Here is a 15,063-nt window from a genome sequence, read left to right as displayed (position 1 = left end):
CCAAACAAACGCAGAGAATTCCAGGTATGGCAGTTTTTATATGGACTCTACGTGAAGTATGTCTGTTTGGACAATCCTAGAGGGCCAGAGAGGGGCCAGCCAGGTGTGCAGTTTTCTGGAGATGAGACAGGGAGGCTCTCAAGAGAAAGAGCTTTCACATTCCCCTCAGACCTGACTGTTCTGGACAGAAGTAATGGGACAGGGAGTTAAGAAAAAACAAAGCTTTGTGCTACCACAAATATTACACTTTCATTGTAAAAAATTGGGGGAAAAACTGGTAAACAAAAATAAGAATCTTAAATCACTTATAATACCATCACCCAGCAATGACTTTTGCTAACATTTTTGGGCATACGTTTATAGCCATTTTTACAAACACACACACACTCTTTAACTGAAATAAGACCACACTATTTAACAACCTGCATTTTAAAGAAATAATATATCACAGCTTTCCATGATATCAATTTTTATACAACCTTTAAATTTGTTTTTAATTTGACTTAATTTTTAAATTGAAGTATGGTTGATTTACAATATTGTGTTATTTCAGGTATACAGCACACTGATTCAGTTTTATATAAATATAAAGTGATTTGGTTTTATATATACATATACTTTTATTTTTAAACATCTTTATTGGAGTATAATTGCTTTACAATGGTGTATATATACATATACTTTTTCAGTTTCTTTTCCATGTTAGGTTATTACAAGATATGATATAGTTCCCTGTGCTATACAGTAAAAACCTGTTACTCAGCCATAGAAAGGAATGAAATATTGCTATTTGCAGCAACATGGATGGACCTCGAGATTATTATACTAAATGAAGTAAGTCAGACAGAGAAAGACAAATACCATATGATATCACTTGTATGTGGAACCTAAAAAATAATACAAATGAACTTATTTGCAAAACAGAAACAAACTCAAGATACAGAAAACAAACTTATGATTACCAAAGGGGAAGAAGGGAGAGGGATAAATTAGGAGAATGGGATTAACAGATACACATTAATATATATAAAATAGATAAACTTATTTTCAATAGCTACATGATATTGAACTGTATAGCTGGGCCTTCCCTCATTTACCCTGTCCATGTAATTGGAAGTTTAGGTCGTTTCCAATGGAGAATCAAAATTGTGGTCTCTAGGGTGTGCTGGCAGGGCAGACATTCTAGGCTGTTATTCTGAAGTGGAGCCCTGAGCTTTAGACGGTGGAGAGGACAGAGCGGAAAGCAAAACAGCCTGACATATCTTGGAAAGGTGCCCCCAACACTCTTCTCAGTAGCCAACTCTGTGACTATCAAAGCAGGCTGGCCTGGGCTGCCACCTAGCACTCAGCCTGAGCTCAGCTCAGAGTGGTGGGGTAGCACAGGCCTGGTTTCTAAGGTACATTCCAGTTTTCACGTCCTCCATCCTCACTGACAGACCACAGTCACCTGCACGTCATCCCAACATCAGCGCCAAACAATGCTGCTAACACTTTCGGGTCCTGCTGCCGGCACCTCGGTCAGCCAAGGGAACTGAGAAGAAAAAGCCTAGGAGGAGGAGAGCAGGCAGCCTACACAAAAATCCCAGTGCTGCTGGGGTAAACAAGTCTGGATTCCCCTGGGTGCATGAACACCTACCCTATTTCCTCATGAATGAGCCTGAGCTCTGGGCACACACAGAGCCTCTGTGTCCGGCCAAGTGGACAAATGAGGGCGGTGCCCACCCAAACTTTCCACCCGCCTGCAGGCGACATGGATTCAGACTGCAAACCTTTGGAAAACTAGCCAGGGGAAATGGCCACATATTGGCAGGGGTGGACAGGAAGCAGCGGCAGCAGCCGTTCCCACTCCGGAGGGCATACATGAAGTAAGCCCTACACTCTCATCCCAGTGGTACCCAGCTGCCCAGCCCTGGCCAGGGGGGTGGGGTCCAAGTTAAACCACACCATCCCTGTCCTCCACCAGGGTGGCTCCAAAGCTTTTTATTGGGATGAACACACACTGGAGAATTTAAAGAGCTACCCATCAAACAACTGTATGCATCAAAGCCGCCAAGCGCGGGATCCTGGAATTCCCCCACAAGAGACAAAGGTCAATCCCAGCCTAGCCTCTTCTGGGCTCTCCCTTGCCTGCTCACTCCCAGCCTGTACCAGAAGCTGTTTTTGAATCCACTTGGAGGGTCTGAGCAGATGGGGATGGCTCTGCCGCCCTCTGCTGTTGAAATGTTTTTTTTTTTTATTTTAAGATTTTATTATTTTTTAACATCTTTATTGGAGTATAATTGCTTTACAATGGTATGCTAGTTTCTGCTTTATAGCAAAGTGAATCAGGTATACATATACATATGTTCCCATATCTCTTCCCTCTTGTATCTCCCTCCCTCCCACCCTCCCTATCCCCCCCCCCAGGTGGTCACAAAGCACTGAGCTGATCTCCCTGTGCTATGCGGCTGCTTCCCACTAGCTATCTACCTTACGTTTGGTAGTGTATGTATGTCCATGCCACTCTCTCGCTTTGTCACAGCTTACCCTTCCCCCTCCCCATATCCTCAAGTCCATTCTCTAGTAGGTCTGTGTCCCAGTTCTCCAAGGAGGACAACTGCATCAGCAATCAAGGTGGCCTTGCTAGTGTTCCCTCATTCTGCAGCACGGACACGTCAGCGCAGCAAAGCAGATTCCCTCCCCAATGGGTGTAGGGCTGACACAGGCCCTGGGCAAAAGCCTGCAAAATACAATTGGCTCTTTGCTACGGTCAAGAGTCACCTTGACCAGCTTGGAGAACAGAGACTTAAAGCCGGCCCCGGTGAGCTCTCCGTGAGATCCTGGGATGTGCAAAGATCATAATCAAGTCATCTCCAAGCTTCTGCCCCTGCCGCTGTCCCAGACACAGTAAGGCTGAATGCCTGTGTTGGGGAAGATGTCAGATGCTCAACAGACTCAGGGATGTGGAGGCCTTGACCCACACCAGGAACCCCCAGAGCTTCCTGGGTGACAGCAAACTAGCTTGAAGTAGTGAGCCCACCCTCTGGGCTCCAGGCCTGCCTTGCTCCCTGGGGATTCCCTGAAAGGACTGGGGTGGTATGATCAGGGCCTGGCTGGCTTCCCAAGGAAGAATCCTCAGCCAGCTTCCAGGGGTTTGCTCCAGAAACCACTGGTCTATAAGCCCTGTGGGAGTCAGGCCTAGGTCAGGGTCTGAGAAACTCATTACCCTAGAGCCTGCTACGATATAAACATACACTAACTTATTAATTAACCTACTCAACACGTATTCACTGAGTACCTGCTACACCCCAGGGGCTGGGGATGTGGCCGAGAACAGGACATGGGTCACTGGCCTCATGGAATTACAGCCTTCTATGGGAGACACTAAATAAGACACTGAGTAAATGAATTATACCAAAGCACAGAGACACTTATGTTGTAACAGGAGCACAAGTCCCAACAAGGGGCTTTGCTGCCAAAATGTCACTGCCAGTTACAGTCATAGCAGCAAAACTGTAACCCAGAATGGACCTCTGTAGGGGCAAGGATTTTTATTTTTGCTGTTTGTTCAATGATTTATTCCAGGGGCCTAGAACAGCGCCTGGCCATAGTAGACTTAATTACTATTCTTAGGTGAACGCACAAATGAACACAGATGATGGTAGGACTGTGTGGATGGTAGGCACCCGGCAGGTAGGACCCCTGCTCCCAGTCCCAGGGCACCCAGGAGTCCAATGAAGGGGCCAAGGTGCCTGGTGCAGCACCTAACCACAGGGTTCTCAGTGAAGGTTCAGGCCCTCACTGTATTGCCCGGCTACATGGGCCAAGGCTGCTCCCGAGACCTGGGGTGAGGGACTGCCCCTGTGACCAGCTCTGAGAGGCCTGCATGCCCTCTGACTGGCCAGGCCCAGGCTAGCATGGTCAGGAGTAGCTCTGGTCACACAGTTTGCTCCCTCCGTTCAAGAGCTCCCTGGAGACGGGCAGGGGAGGCCTGTCAGGGAGACTTCAGGTCTCGGGAGCCGCACCTTGTGGGTCGGGCATCAAGGGAGCCTCAGGAGGCCAATGAGCCACAGACGTCCCATCAGGCCATCGTGAGCACTGTGTATTTACTCACAGCTTTCATTTCAGTCAGGAAACCAATTTCCCTTCCAAAGTATCTGAAGGATGCCAGGAAACAGCTGTCCTTCAGTTTGGTCATGGGGTACAGGGCATAACCCAAGGGTGCGAAAGCAGAACCTGCTCAGGAAGAGGCCCCAAGAGCCCTCAAATAGCCATCTTACAACCAGAAAAAAATCCAATTTATCCTCTGAGTACAGGAATATCAACTTTACTTCTAAAAAAAAGTGTTTCTATGTATTTTTTTTTTTTTTTTTTTGCGGTACGCGGGCCTCTCACTGTTGTGGCCTCTCCCGTTGCGGAGCACAGGCTCCAGATGCGCAGGCTCAGCGGCCATGGCTCACGGGCCCAGCCACTCCGTGGCACGTGGGATCTTCCCAGACCGGGGCACGAACCTACGTCCCCTGCATCGGCAGGCGGACTCTCAACCACTGCGCCACCAGGGAAGCCCCTATGTATTTTTTTAAGCCGACTAAATCATATTTGACTAGATCGTATATACCAGATGCATTCACCCTGATCCCAGCCATCACAGCAGTAAGTGTAACCCACTCCTATTTCAGTGTGTACGTTATATACAGAGAGTTTACATTAACAAACCCCTTAGGATCGATGCTTCCCCTCCTGCGGCCTGATCTTGCCTCTGCACCTGTGCTTCCTCCTCCCTGACCCTCCCCCGCAAACCGACCCCCACCCCCACCCCAGGCAGGCTGGCAGCTCACAGGCCCAGAGTCTCCAGGGTGCAGCCAGTGTGCTGTACGCTCTCTTTGGCCCATGTAGATTCTTTGAAATTCTGAGCCAAAATTTGAAAACCAGGGTACTTTACATACAAATCCAGATCTCCAGCTTCTCGTGAAATATCCAGGCCTGCACTCCCACGGGGCAGCAACCACTGGGCAGGATGAGGCCTCCCCACTGAGCGGGGAAGGGCACACGCTCCCCAATCTGCTCCCACCGTGTGCCCTGCAAGTCCTCACTCACTGCACTTGCAGAATTGTTTTCCTCCCAGTAGGACGTGTTTCTCAGGACCCACATCTCTACCAAATGTGAGAAAACAAGAGGTGGTGGGAGGGGGCACCCCAGTTTCCTTTGGCGCGGCCCGCCTGCCTCACTTGTTTGAGTTACTTCTGGCTGGTGGCTGCAGGCATCTGAGTTGTGTTGCCTGCTTTCCAGAGAGGGCTGTGACCTCCAGGGCAGATGGGTCCTTGCACCGGACAAGGAGATGGTCAGTCAGGCTCTCTGAGGAGCCAGGTGAGGCGGCCTCGCTTGGGAGGGCATGGTCAGTGTCAAAATCAAGGTCACCTAACACCATGGCGGGGAGGTGGACACACGGGTCAGGCCAGCGTGGCAGCACCCACTCGGGGTCACCTGGGGCTGCCCAGACACATGTCAGGGAGATTCTGAAATTAGGCCAAAGGCTGCCCGAAGCTGGCCTTTAAGCAAACTCTTCAGTGAGCACAGCCTGCTGTGTCTGGTGAACTCCCGCCGTGGCCACAGCCCGCCACGGCCTCTGACTGAGCCCGCAGCAGCGATGCTGCCCAAGCGCGTAATCCCACAGTGCAGGGCAGCGCGGGGGAGGGCCGGCTTCAGGAGCCCCTGGAAGTGACCTCCAAGGTCACTCTCAGCTCTAATTCCCTTAAAGTTCTGGGATTCTAAAAAACAGGTGTCACTTCTGTGCCAAAACAACCCTGAACACAGCCTAAGGGAGCTGTTCATAGGACTTTTTTCAGGTGAGCTTAATTCACTTCTCGAAATGTCTCCCTTTTTGTTTAAATGTTTCAGGAAGCAAGCAATTTCTGCTTTATTCACAGGAGCCTATTATCATGTATTACTAGGAAGACGAATTTACCGTGTTCTCCTCCATTCTAAACCATGAAACCCAAATGTGTACCCAGCAACCAGCCAGACAAGCTGGCAGTGCCCCTCCATCCCCACTGGTGACTTTGTGATGGGCCCTCTGTACCTGCATTGCCTTGACCTCGGGGAAGTCCCCTGCAGAAATCTGGTATTCTCGCTGCAGCTGAATGTAGATTTCTGGCAACCTGCTGATAAGCTCTCTCTTCTTGTTTTCTTTTCCAAATACACTTGGCATCTCCTTCTTCAGGTGGCTGATGATGTAGGCATGTACCTGAAGGGGTATATGTCAGTGAGGACGGGCCATTTAGAAGTGCACCAGAGAAGGACAAACAAGATGGCATCTTACATGCATCACAGCACATAACAGGCATCCCCGCAAAGTCATGGTGCTCAGGACAGGAGGAGGGCAAGGACCAGGGGGGAAGGTATGGGGGCACCCGAGTGGGAAAGACCTTGGTTCTGGTGCTTAACCTCAGAAGACCTAAGAGAAAGTTTCACCAGGGCCAGTGCATGCAAGCACCAGCAAATGAAGCTGGAGGCTGATGGAAATGGCTGATCTGCATGGAAATCTGTGCCCGGTGAATAGTGAGATGAGAACACCCATAACCTCCCCATAGACAGTATAGGCCCCGAGATCACTGAAGTCATTTCTGCACAAGACCAGCTGCCTAGGGCCAGGCCAGACAGCAGACGCTCCGTCTGAGAGAGGGACCCCTGGTACATGACGGGGGAGCCCCAGAAACCTTGGTCACCCAGGGGTAGCAGGCCTGGCACTGTTACCCGAAGGGTGGTGAATCCTGCTGGGAGGGCTCTAGTTGGCTTTCGTCACTTCCTTCCCTAACATTTCCACCCTTCTATTGATTTCCAACTTTAGGATGTTAAGAAACACTCATTACAAAAGTTCTCTTTGCACAGCAGAAACTAACAAAACATTGTAAAGCAATTATACTTCAATAAAGATGTTTAAAAAAAAAGTTCTCTTTGTATACCTAGAGTTCTACAGAGTAATTTAGAAGTCAAGAAAATAACTAAAATAAGAAAAGATGAAAAACAGGGCAGTGATTACAAAAAGAAAATGACTGTGTAGCTATGGAAAATCCTATTAAAGAAAGCAGAGGTCTACTATAATCTTGTGGAAGAATGGAAATTGAATAAAGGGGGTAAGCAGAAACATCCCATGGCTCAGCTGAGGGCCTCTGTGTATGGACATACACTGGGCACAGCCAAAAACATTTTGCTAAGATTTGAACTCTAAACTAAGTGCATAATGCAAATGCTGACAGGCTCGGACCAGACAACGCTAACTTCTCCATCTACATAAAGGTCATTTTAACATAAGCACACACTGAGCTGCCTGACTACTGCTACAAGTATAGATTGGGAGAGATGCTTCTAAACCTTCCTGTTGCTAGTAAACTTATTTATTTATTTATTTGGAAACATCTTTATTGGAGTATAATTGCTTTACAATGGTGTGTTAGTTTCTGCTTTATAACAAAGTGAATAGTAAACTTATTTACTTTTCAAATTAAAACAGCTTAAAATGTTTACATGATTCTTTAAGATAACCAGAGAAATCCAAGGTTAACTGCATTCCTGAGGATGTGATGAATATGTGGTAAAACTAGTAAGACTGGTAATTTCCTTGCCTTGGTTAGTGAATGCCTGGCTTGGTTTGGATGAGGCTGGGGACGGCCCTGGGTAAGTCCAAAGGCCTTGGCGGGACCGCCATATTCCATCGGGGAGAACCAACTATCACCAGCTGTCCTTGCATAATTTCCTTGGCCTCGGCCCTCCTGGATCCTCTGGACTGGGCCTGTGGACCCCTCTCTCTTCCGTGGTCTGGCCTGCCCTGCTCTGGAGCCCATCCCAGCTGAAGCAGGAAGTCTCACTACCTGCTCAGCTTCCCATCCACAAGGGCGTCTTTCCAAGACCCCTTCCCAGAGCCCAGGCGTGGGGCAGCTGCCAGGTCCCTGCAGAGCTCCCCAAGCCCCCTCCCCACCTATCAGTGTGGTACCTGGGAACTGCCAGGCCCCTGTGCAGGTAAGGCTGACTCCCCACCCAGCCCCTAGCTCCCCTGGGAATGGCACCCTGCTCTTGAACACCGCCTGGTCCCCAGGGGCCTGCTTTCCCTGGGCTGGGCTGCAGGTGATGTGCCCCTGCCACAGCCCTCCACCCATCGCCTGGCACCAGCTCCCTCATCCCTGCCCTCATGGTGCTCACCGCTGATGACTGAGGCTGCTGGATAATGGGCCAACCTTTGATGCCAGGCCTCCAGGGCCCTGACGTAACTGGGGCAGTTCCTGGGCCAGGTCTCAACTCCCTCCTCCTCCCACCTGCCTGGCTCTACCTGAGTCATGACCCTCAGGTGACCTGCTCATGCTGCAGGCTGCTCTCAGCCTCAACTACTGGCCTGTTTCGTGCAAGTCCCCTGTTGTACTGCCTCTGCATGGCCTCCCCCTCCTGCCCTTCCCTGGGCATCCTAAGACAATAACCCAGGGTCAGATTCTATGCATGGGCCCTGCCTTTAAGAAGCTTATCAAGTTACAAGGTAAATTATAATCCTTAGAATCACAGAGTATTAAATCTGGAAGGGGCTCCCTATATCTGATTGAATTCCTGGTTCCAGGAAGTTCATATGACTTACTCAAGGTCACGCAACTAGTTAGGAGATGCCAAGCTGGCAGTAGCATTTAACTATCTTACTGCCTCATTCCCTGTCTTATAGAATTAACTGCTTTTTGTGGGTATGAATTAAAAATCGTACTGAAGCTGCTGAAGTCTGGAATTCAAAGTGAACTATGTCCTATGGAACAACTTTGAGGTTTGGCTTCTGATCGTTCCTAACTCACAGGGAAGCTTTGGGAAGGTCATGTACTCTTCCCTCCCCATGCATAGAAAATGGATACGTTATGGCACACACACTGCGAACACCACGCAGAATGTGGGAAAGACTGCACTCTTCTAGCGGGACGGTGCCTTGTGATTTTCTAAGGACTCTCGGTAAACAAGGGACAGCCTGGGTGGCTGAAATCCCCAGTCAACTTGAAAAGCTCGTGTCTGCCTTTATATGTCAAAGATGTGTCTCCAAACTAACGCAGGACCCGGGGCCAGATCCGGCGATGGTCCAGGGAAGGAGGTAGAAACAGTCTGATCTTTTGTTCTTTATAATAAGAGAAAATTAATTGAGAGGAAGAGGAATAGGAAGGAGAAGATGGGGAGAAAGAGGAGGTGGGCAGGATGGGACTGCGTGTTTGAAGGCCGGGTCAGGCGCTGCCACCGCTGCCCACGCGCTCGCTGAGCAACCCTGGGCAAGCTGTCTCCTCCCCAGCCTCGGCTTGCTCACCCCCAACCTGGGGATTACAGCCCTTACCTCACAGGGCTGTGGTTATGAGAATCGAGAGAGAGCACAGATTTGAATGTACTTTGTCCTCTAGAAAGGGGGCTAGAAAAGTTGTTATTGACTAATGGCCAAAGACCTATAGCTGGAGGGGTAGTAACGGCAGAGGAGGCTTGTGGCTATCTAGTCCTTACTGAATAATGAATAGACTCTATCTATTTAAATAGAACATGATGAATTTGGGTTCCAAGTTCTTCATTCACAAGTGAATGACACTGAACCCTGGGGAACGTTTGAACATTGTTGTCTTGTTCAATTCACTCTTTCCCTTATATAAAACTAGAAAAGCCCCAACTCATCAAATGGTGATGACCAAGGGTAAGTCAAATGGCTCAAAATGTCAATTTTTTTCTGGGCTAATAACTCAATGAGCAGAAAAAGATGTACTCCCCTTTAAACGAACAGGGATTTATAGTTCACATCTACACTCTGACACAATCTCATTAACTGTGTCCATGACAAGTGTTTGTATCTCCAAGGCTGAGAAGCATGTACACAGAGTAATACTGGGAATTTCCACTGTGGGCTTGGAGGGCAACCCCCAGCAGCAAGTGCTGGAAGCTTGAGGTGCTCATGGACAATAGGAATGGAAATGCCCATGGAATTTGGATACTGGGGAGATGTGTGGGGGAAGTCAGGCTGGGATACATTGTTCTGCACTGGGCAACCTTAGAGTTGCCCAGGTTTAATATGACCTGATGGAGATCTGCATCTTTGCAGGCCCAGCTGGAAACGTGCAGAGAACATTTAACCTCTGGGGATCAGCACATTTTATATATATATAAATTTACTTGTATTTATTTATTTATTTATGGCTGTGTTGGGTCTTCGTTGCTGTGTGCAGGCTTTCTCTAGTTGTGGTGAGTGGGGGCTTCTCTTGTTGCAGAGCACGGGCTCTAGGTGTGTGGGCTTCAGTAGTTGTGGCACGCAGGCTCAGTAGTTGTGGCTCACGGGTTCTAGAGCACAGGCTCAGTAGTTGTGGCGCACGGGCTTAGTTGTTCCGTGGCATGTGGCATCTTCCTGGACCAGGGATTGAACCTGTGTCCCCTGCATTGGCAGGCAGATTCTTAACCACTGCGCAACCAGGGAAGTCCCTGGGGGTCAGCACATTTTAAAATTGGGTTTACTATGATACAAAAATTTCAGTTCCTAAACTAAAGACCCAGAAGATGAACCCATGGGGTGGTAAGAGTGTGAGGCTTCAAGATGCAGCTGATTGGCTCCCACTTGGAGGTTTGTTATTCTGTTGAAATCAAAGCTGGCACCAACAGCACATATGATTCTGAAGAGCCTTAAAGGGCATGTGAGGGGGCCTACCCAGTCATCTGATGGTGGCCTTCAAAGAGACAGGCTCTCCTGGGTGGACACAAGTACTGACACACCCCCGGTAGCTTGGGGCTGCCAACTGAGCTATTTTTAAACGCCCCCTGGAGGACTAAGCATCAAAGGGATAGTCATCAGCCACTGCAGAATGATTTTTACATAACTTAGCCTGGGTCCATGTGGTGAATTTCAAAATGTCTAACTTCTCCCCAGAAGGAATAGGCGGTGCAGACAGACCAGAAAGCTGCCCCTGCACGCTACACGTGACTAAGAGGAGAACACGCTTTGAAGACGAAACTAAATTGCACAGAACTATAGTAAACCCCCCAAATCAATGACCTCTCCTTTTCTTTCTCAGTTTTAGTTGTTCCTTCCTCAAATGTTGACTCATTTTTTACTGAATGAAGGTTTCCAAGTGGGTGGGAACCTTTCCCATCCTTGGGCAGCGTGCTTATAAAGGGTGGGGTCCTACAGTAAACTTGCCTTGCTATTTACCTTTGTGCATTTATCCCATAAACTACTATGATTTGGAGTTTGAACCTTATTTCTTTAACTTGGCTATTTTAATTATAGCTGAATAAAACTAAATTCTTATTTTCTAAACTTATTTTGGGCTTTCCCCAAATAGGTTACTCTACAAAATCATGAAATGAAACTTGACTAGCATCTTAGATTGTGACATCCTTCAAAGAAGGATGTCTACTGATATCATAAGATACAATCTTTGGGGCTAATCAAAAAACCCACTCTAAAGGTTTCCTGTTCCTTGAAATAGAGAGTTGGGAAAAAAATATAAATAGAAAAAGCAGGGAAATCATTAAGTTTCAAGAGATCTTTAGTAAGAGTGCCATTTTTCACATTATTAAAATGTCATCTTGGGCTTCCTTGGCGGTGCAGTGGTTAAGAATCCGCCTGCCAATGCAGGGGACACGGGTTCGAGCCCTGGTCTGGAAAGATCCCACATGCCGTGGAGCAATTAAGCCTGTGCGCCACAACTACTGAGCCTGAGCTCTAGAGCCCTCGTGCCACAACTACTGAAGCCTGCGTGCCTAGAGCCCGTGCTCTGCAACAAGAGAAGCCACTGCAATAAAAAGCCTGTGCACCGCAACCATGAGTAGCCCCCACTCGCTGCAACTAGAGAAAGCCCGCGCACAGCAACGAAGACCCAACGCAGCCATAAATAAATAAATAAATAAATAAATAAATAAATGTCATCTTTATGACACCTCAAGTTTGACTACTGCAGAACCTGGCAGGACATTAACAACGCATTTCTGGCTTTATTTCTGGATGAGCCACAAATTCTACCTAATTATGGTGGTCTATAAATAGACACACTCCATACCCCAACTCAGATCTGTCACCTCTCAGGTGACATCTGAAAACTTATCCTTTGCATGCTTGCAAAATGACAGCTCGACAAACCTCTAAACTTTGTAGGGTTTACATGGATGGATAATTTTATAGAATAAACAGAATGACAGATTAATGCAGAATGCAAGGGCATAATAAGGAGCAACCAGATGTTGTCCACTCTGGATTTCAGGTGAATGCCTTCCGGACCAGGGAGTCAGGCCCACTGGAGTTTGAATCTATATTGTGTAACTTCAGGCTGGGGAGCCTTGGGCAAGTTATGTCACCTTTTTGAGCTTCAGTTCCCTTTTGTGAGAAATGAAGAGAATGCCCAACTTTGTGCACTTACTGACAGGATCAGACCCTCAGGAAGGGTTGGCTTACCAAAGGAAAACTGGATCAAGAGAGATGAAGATTAACATATCAAAACCAAAGAGCATTTTTATGAAATAGAAACACTGCCAAGAGAAAAACTCAGGTGACTCCTTGTCCATTTCAGCAACAAGTTCACAAATGGAACATAAAACTGCAGATGGTGTATAAAGTGGATGGCACTGGTTAGTGGCCAAGGCCACTGTGCTGAGTTCGGCTTCTTCTCTGCCCAAGACTGTTTCCTGCCCCCCTTTGCAGTGTGGTGCTGCCCCAGGAACACACTGACACTGAGAAGCTCAGGCTGGAAACATCCGTACTTCAAACATTTTCCTTTATGAAAAGGAACAAGCCAGATACTATTCTTAGGGGAAAAAAGACAAGCTTTTTTCCTAGAAGTAAGCTCAGCAAGTTGACCGCCCCCTGCCCCTGCCCCCCGCCTCTACACAAGGGCTTTCATTATTCCCGGCGTCAGTACACAGCAGCATTCTGTGCCTCTCTAAACCCAGGCCATGCTGGCCCCTTCACAGGGCCCAACACTCAAGGATGGCAGCGAAGTCCCATGTGCTTGGCACCCCCAGTGAGCTCTCTGCTCTTTATTTATTTATATGACTAATGACAGCTGCGTCTTCAGTCACTAGGCCCTCAGCAACGACTGGTAAATTAAAAACGGCCATGGGCATTTAAAAATAGTTTAAAAGGTCTTGAAATCTGCAAAGGCTATGACGTCATTTACCAGCCTTGGCTATAAAATCACGTTGGGTACTACGTACACTGAAGGTAAAGTTCAGCTGTATCAGCTGGAGGAGAGAAAGACCACACGCTGGGGGGTGGGCGGTCACTAAATGGGCAAAAACGGACTTCCTGCCACCCGGGACGAGCAGGGGAGGGAAATCATGTCAGGAGAGCGATAAATCAGTGGATTTACAAGCCGTGCAGAACTGGAACAAAAGTGGCTGTAGTTCCAGAAGGAAGCAGATGGTACTGAGAAGAAAAGTTCAAACAGCAGTGACTCACAGAGCACAGGTGACTGCAGATTAGCTGGGCCGCATGGGAGGAGGGCATGAGCACGCACTGGGTGGGCAGCTGAGCAGAGAGGAAAAGAGCAGAACCAGGGACTATGGGTGGGGCTGGGCCGCCAGGGAGGCGTCTCTTTCGACATAGGAGGGATGCTGCCCTGTGAGCACGCTGGCATAAAGGCGGCAATGACGAGCCACGAGGAGGCGTTGGACGGCTGGTCACCCGCCCGGGAAGTCATCCTCCGTGGAGCCCTCCCCGCTCCCCATCCCGCCCCGGCGAGGCCCCCTCCTCAGAGCACAGTGTCCACACCCCAGTCACACACAGCTCCCCATTCTGTAAGGGGGGGTTCTGCACCCCCTCCTCCCCCAGACCAGGCTGCCCAGCCCTGGCCCAGGGATGCTGAGCAGCTGCTGACTGAATGAGGCAAAGTGAGGAGAGTGTGGGGAGGGTCCCTGGCAGAGGCTGCCGCGGGGGGTCTCCGGCTTACCTTGGCCAGCCTCGCTCGCTTGATGAGGTCATTGAGCTTGCGCACCGCCGCCTTCTGAGGAAGGCTCTGGATGTCTCTGAACAGGTCCTGGGCCTCGGCCTCGAAGAGCCGGCGGTTGTCAGTGTTCTGCAGGGGCTGCGCCCAGAAGGAGCCGATGTAGACGCGCAGCACCTCGGGAGTGTTGATGACCTTGCCCAGGGACCACATGAGGGCCCCGTAGACGCGCATCAGCTGCTGCGTGTCCACTTGGTCAGCCTTGTTCAGCACCACGCGGATCTTGTCGTCCTGGCCCCGGAAGGCCTTGATGGCCTCCGAGAACTCGTCTGAGATGTCCAGTTTGTGCGCATCGAAGAGCAGGATGATCCTGTCCACCCGCTCAGCAAACCACTGCAGGACCTGGCAGAAGTCATACCCTGTGGGGAGGGAAGGGCACATCAGTGCAGGCGGTTGCTGCGGGGGACACGCCCGCCGGGAGGGCTTGGAACAACCTGGGTCTCCAGCAGCTGCCGAGGAGAGCGCCCCGTCTCCAAGCTGGAGGCAGGGGAGGCCTCGCGACCTGAAAACCATTTCACATGGGGCCCTCTGGGCTGGATGCATCGAGTCAATGCTGGGGACCCTGGGAGCCCTTCCATGGGACGAAATAGGGGATATAGAGGGGCTCGTGGTCACTTTTATTGGGAAATGCTTACTTCCGTACGTGTAATTCCATTTAGTCCCCCAGGAGTCTCTTGTTTCACCTAGTACAGTCTTTTGGCTCAATGGCAAAATTGATCAATGGCTCTGTAAAAATGCAGGCCGTGGGTCAAAAGCTCTTAATTTCTGTCAAAGTCTCACCTTTCTGAAAGTTCCAGAACTGGAGAAGGAAGAAAACCTAGAGGCCACTTGGAGTCCCATGGGGTGTCCGGGAAGTACCACAAAAGAGAAATCGCCTTCTCTTTAAGTTTTTAAGAGCGTTAAGGAGATCAAAGGTTGGCCTGGCCAAAACTGTGACCTATATTTATCATTTGGACTATTTATATCCTAAGTATGTTGTAAATATTTTAAAAATTGTGTCTCACAGCCATTCCGAGAAATGGTCTCTCGCCAATTTCTTTCTAAAAACGAGTAGGCCCATGACAATTCTGTTTGGTTCACTTTGGCCACGTACCAATACACTCCA

At 49.0% G+C, this 15,063-nt stretch overlaps 1 protein-coding gene across 1 annotated transcript in view; it reads right to left on the bottom strand.

Annotated features, from left to right (window-relative positions):
* The window catches only part of EHD4 (EH domain containing 4), an 89,558-nt gene that overhangs the window by 5,392 nt on the left and 69,103 nt on the right, over window positions 1-15,063 (bottom strand). The window contains exons 4-5 of the mRNA XM_030843017.3: window positions 13,905-14,317; window positions 6,059-6,223 (exon numbers count right to left, since the gene is read on the bottom strand). Coding sequence (XP_030698877.1) covers window positions 6,059-6,223; window positions 13,905-14,317 — 578 coding nt within the window. The remainder of the gene's footprint in view (window positions 1-6,058; window positions 6,224-13,904; window positions 14,318-15,063) is intronic.

This window comes from Globicephala melas, chromosome 2, assembly GCF_963455315.2.
Source record: "Globicephala melas chromosome 2, mGloMel1.2, whole genome shotgun sequence".
Lineage (NCBI taxonomy): Eukaryota > Metazoa > Chordata > Mammalia > Artiodactyla > Delphinidae > Globicephala > Globicephala melas.
Note: the sequence above shows the minus strand (reverse complement) of the source record. Positions and strands in the feature narration are given on the sequence as shown.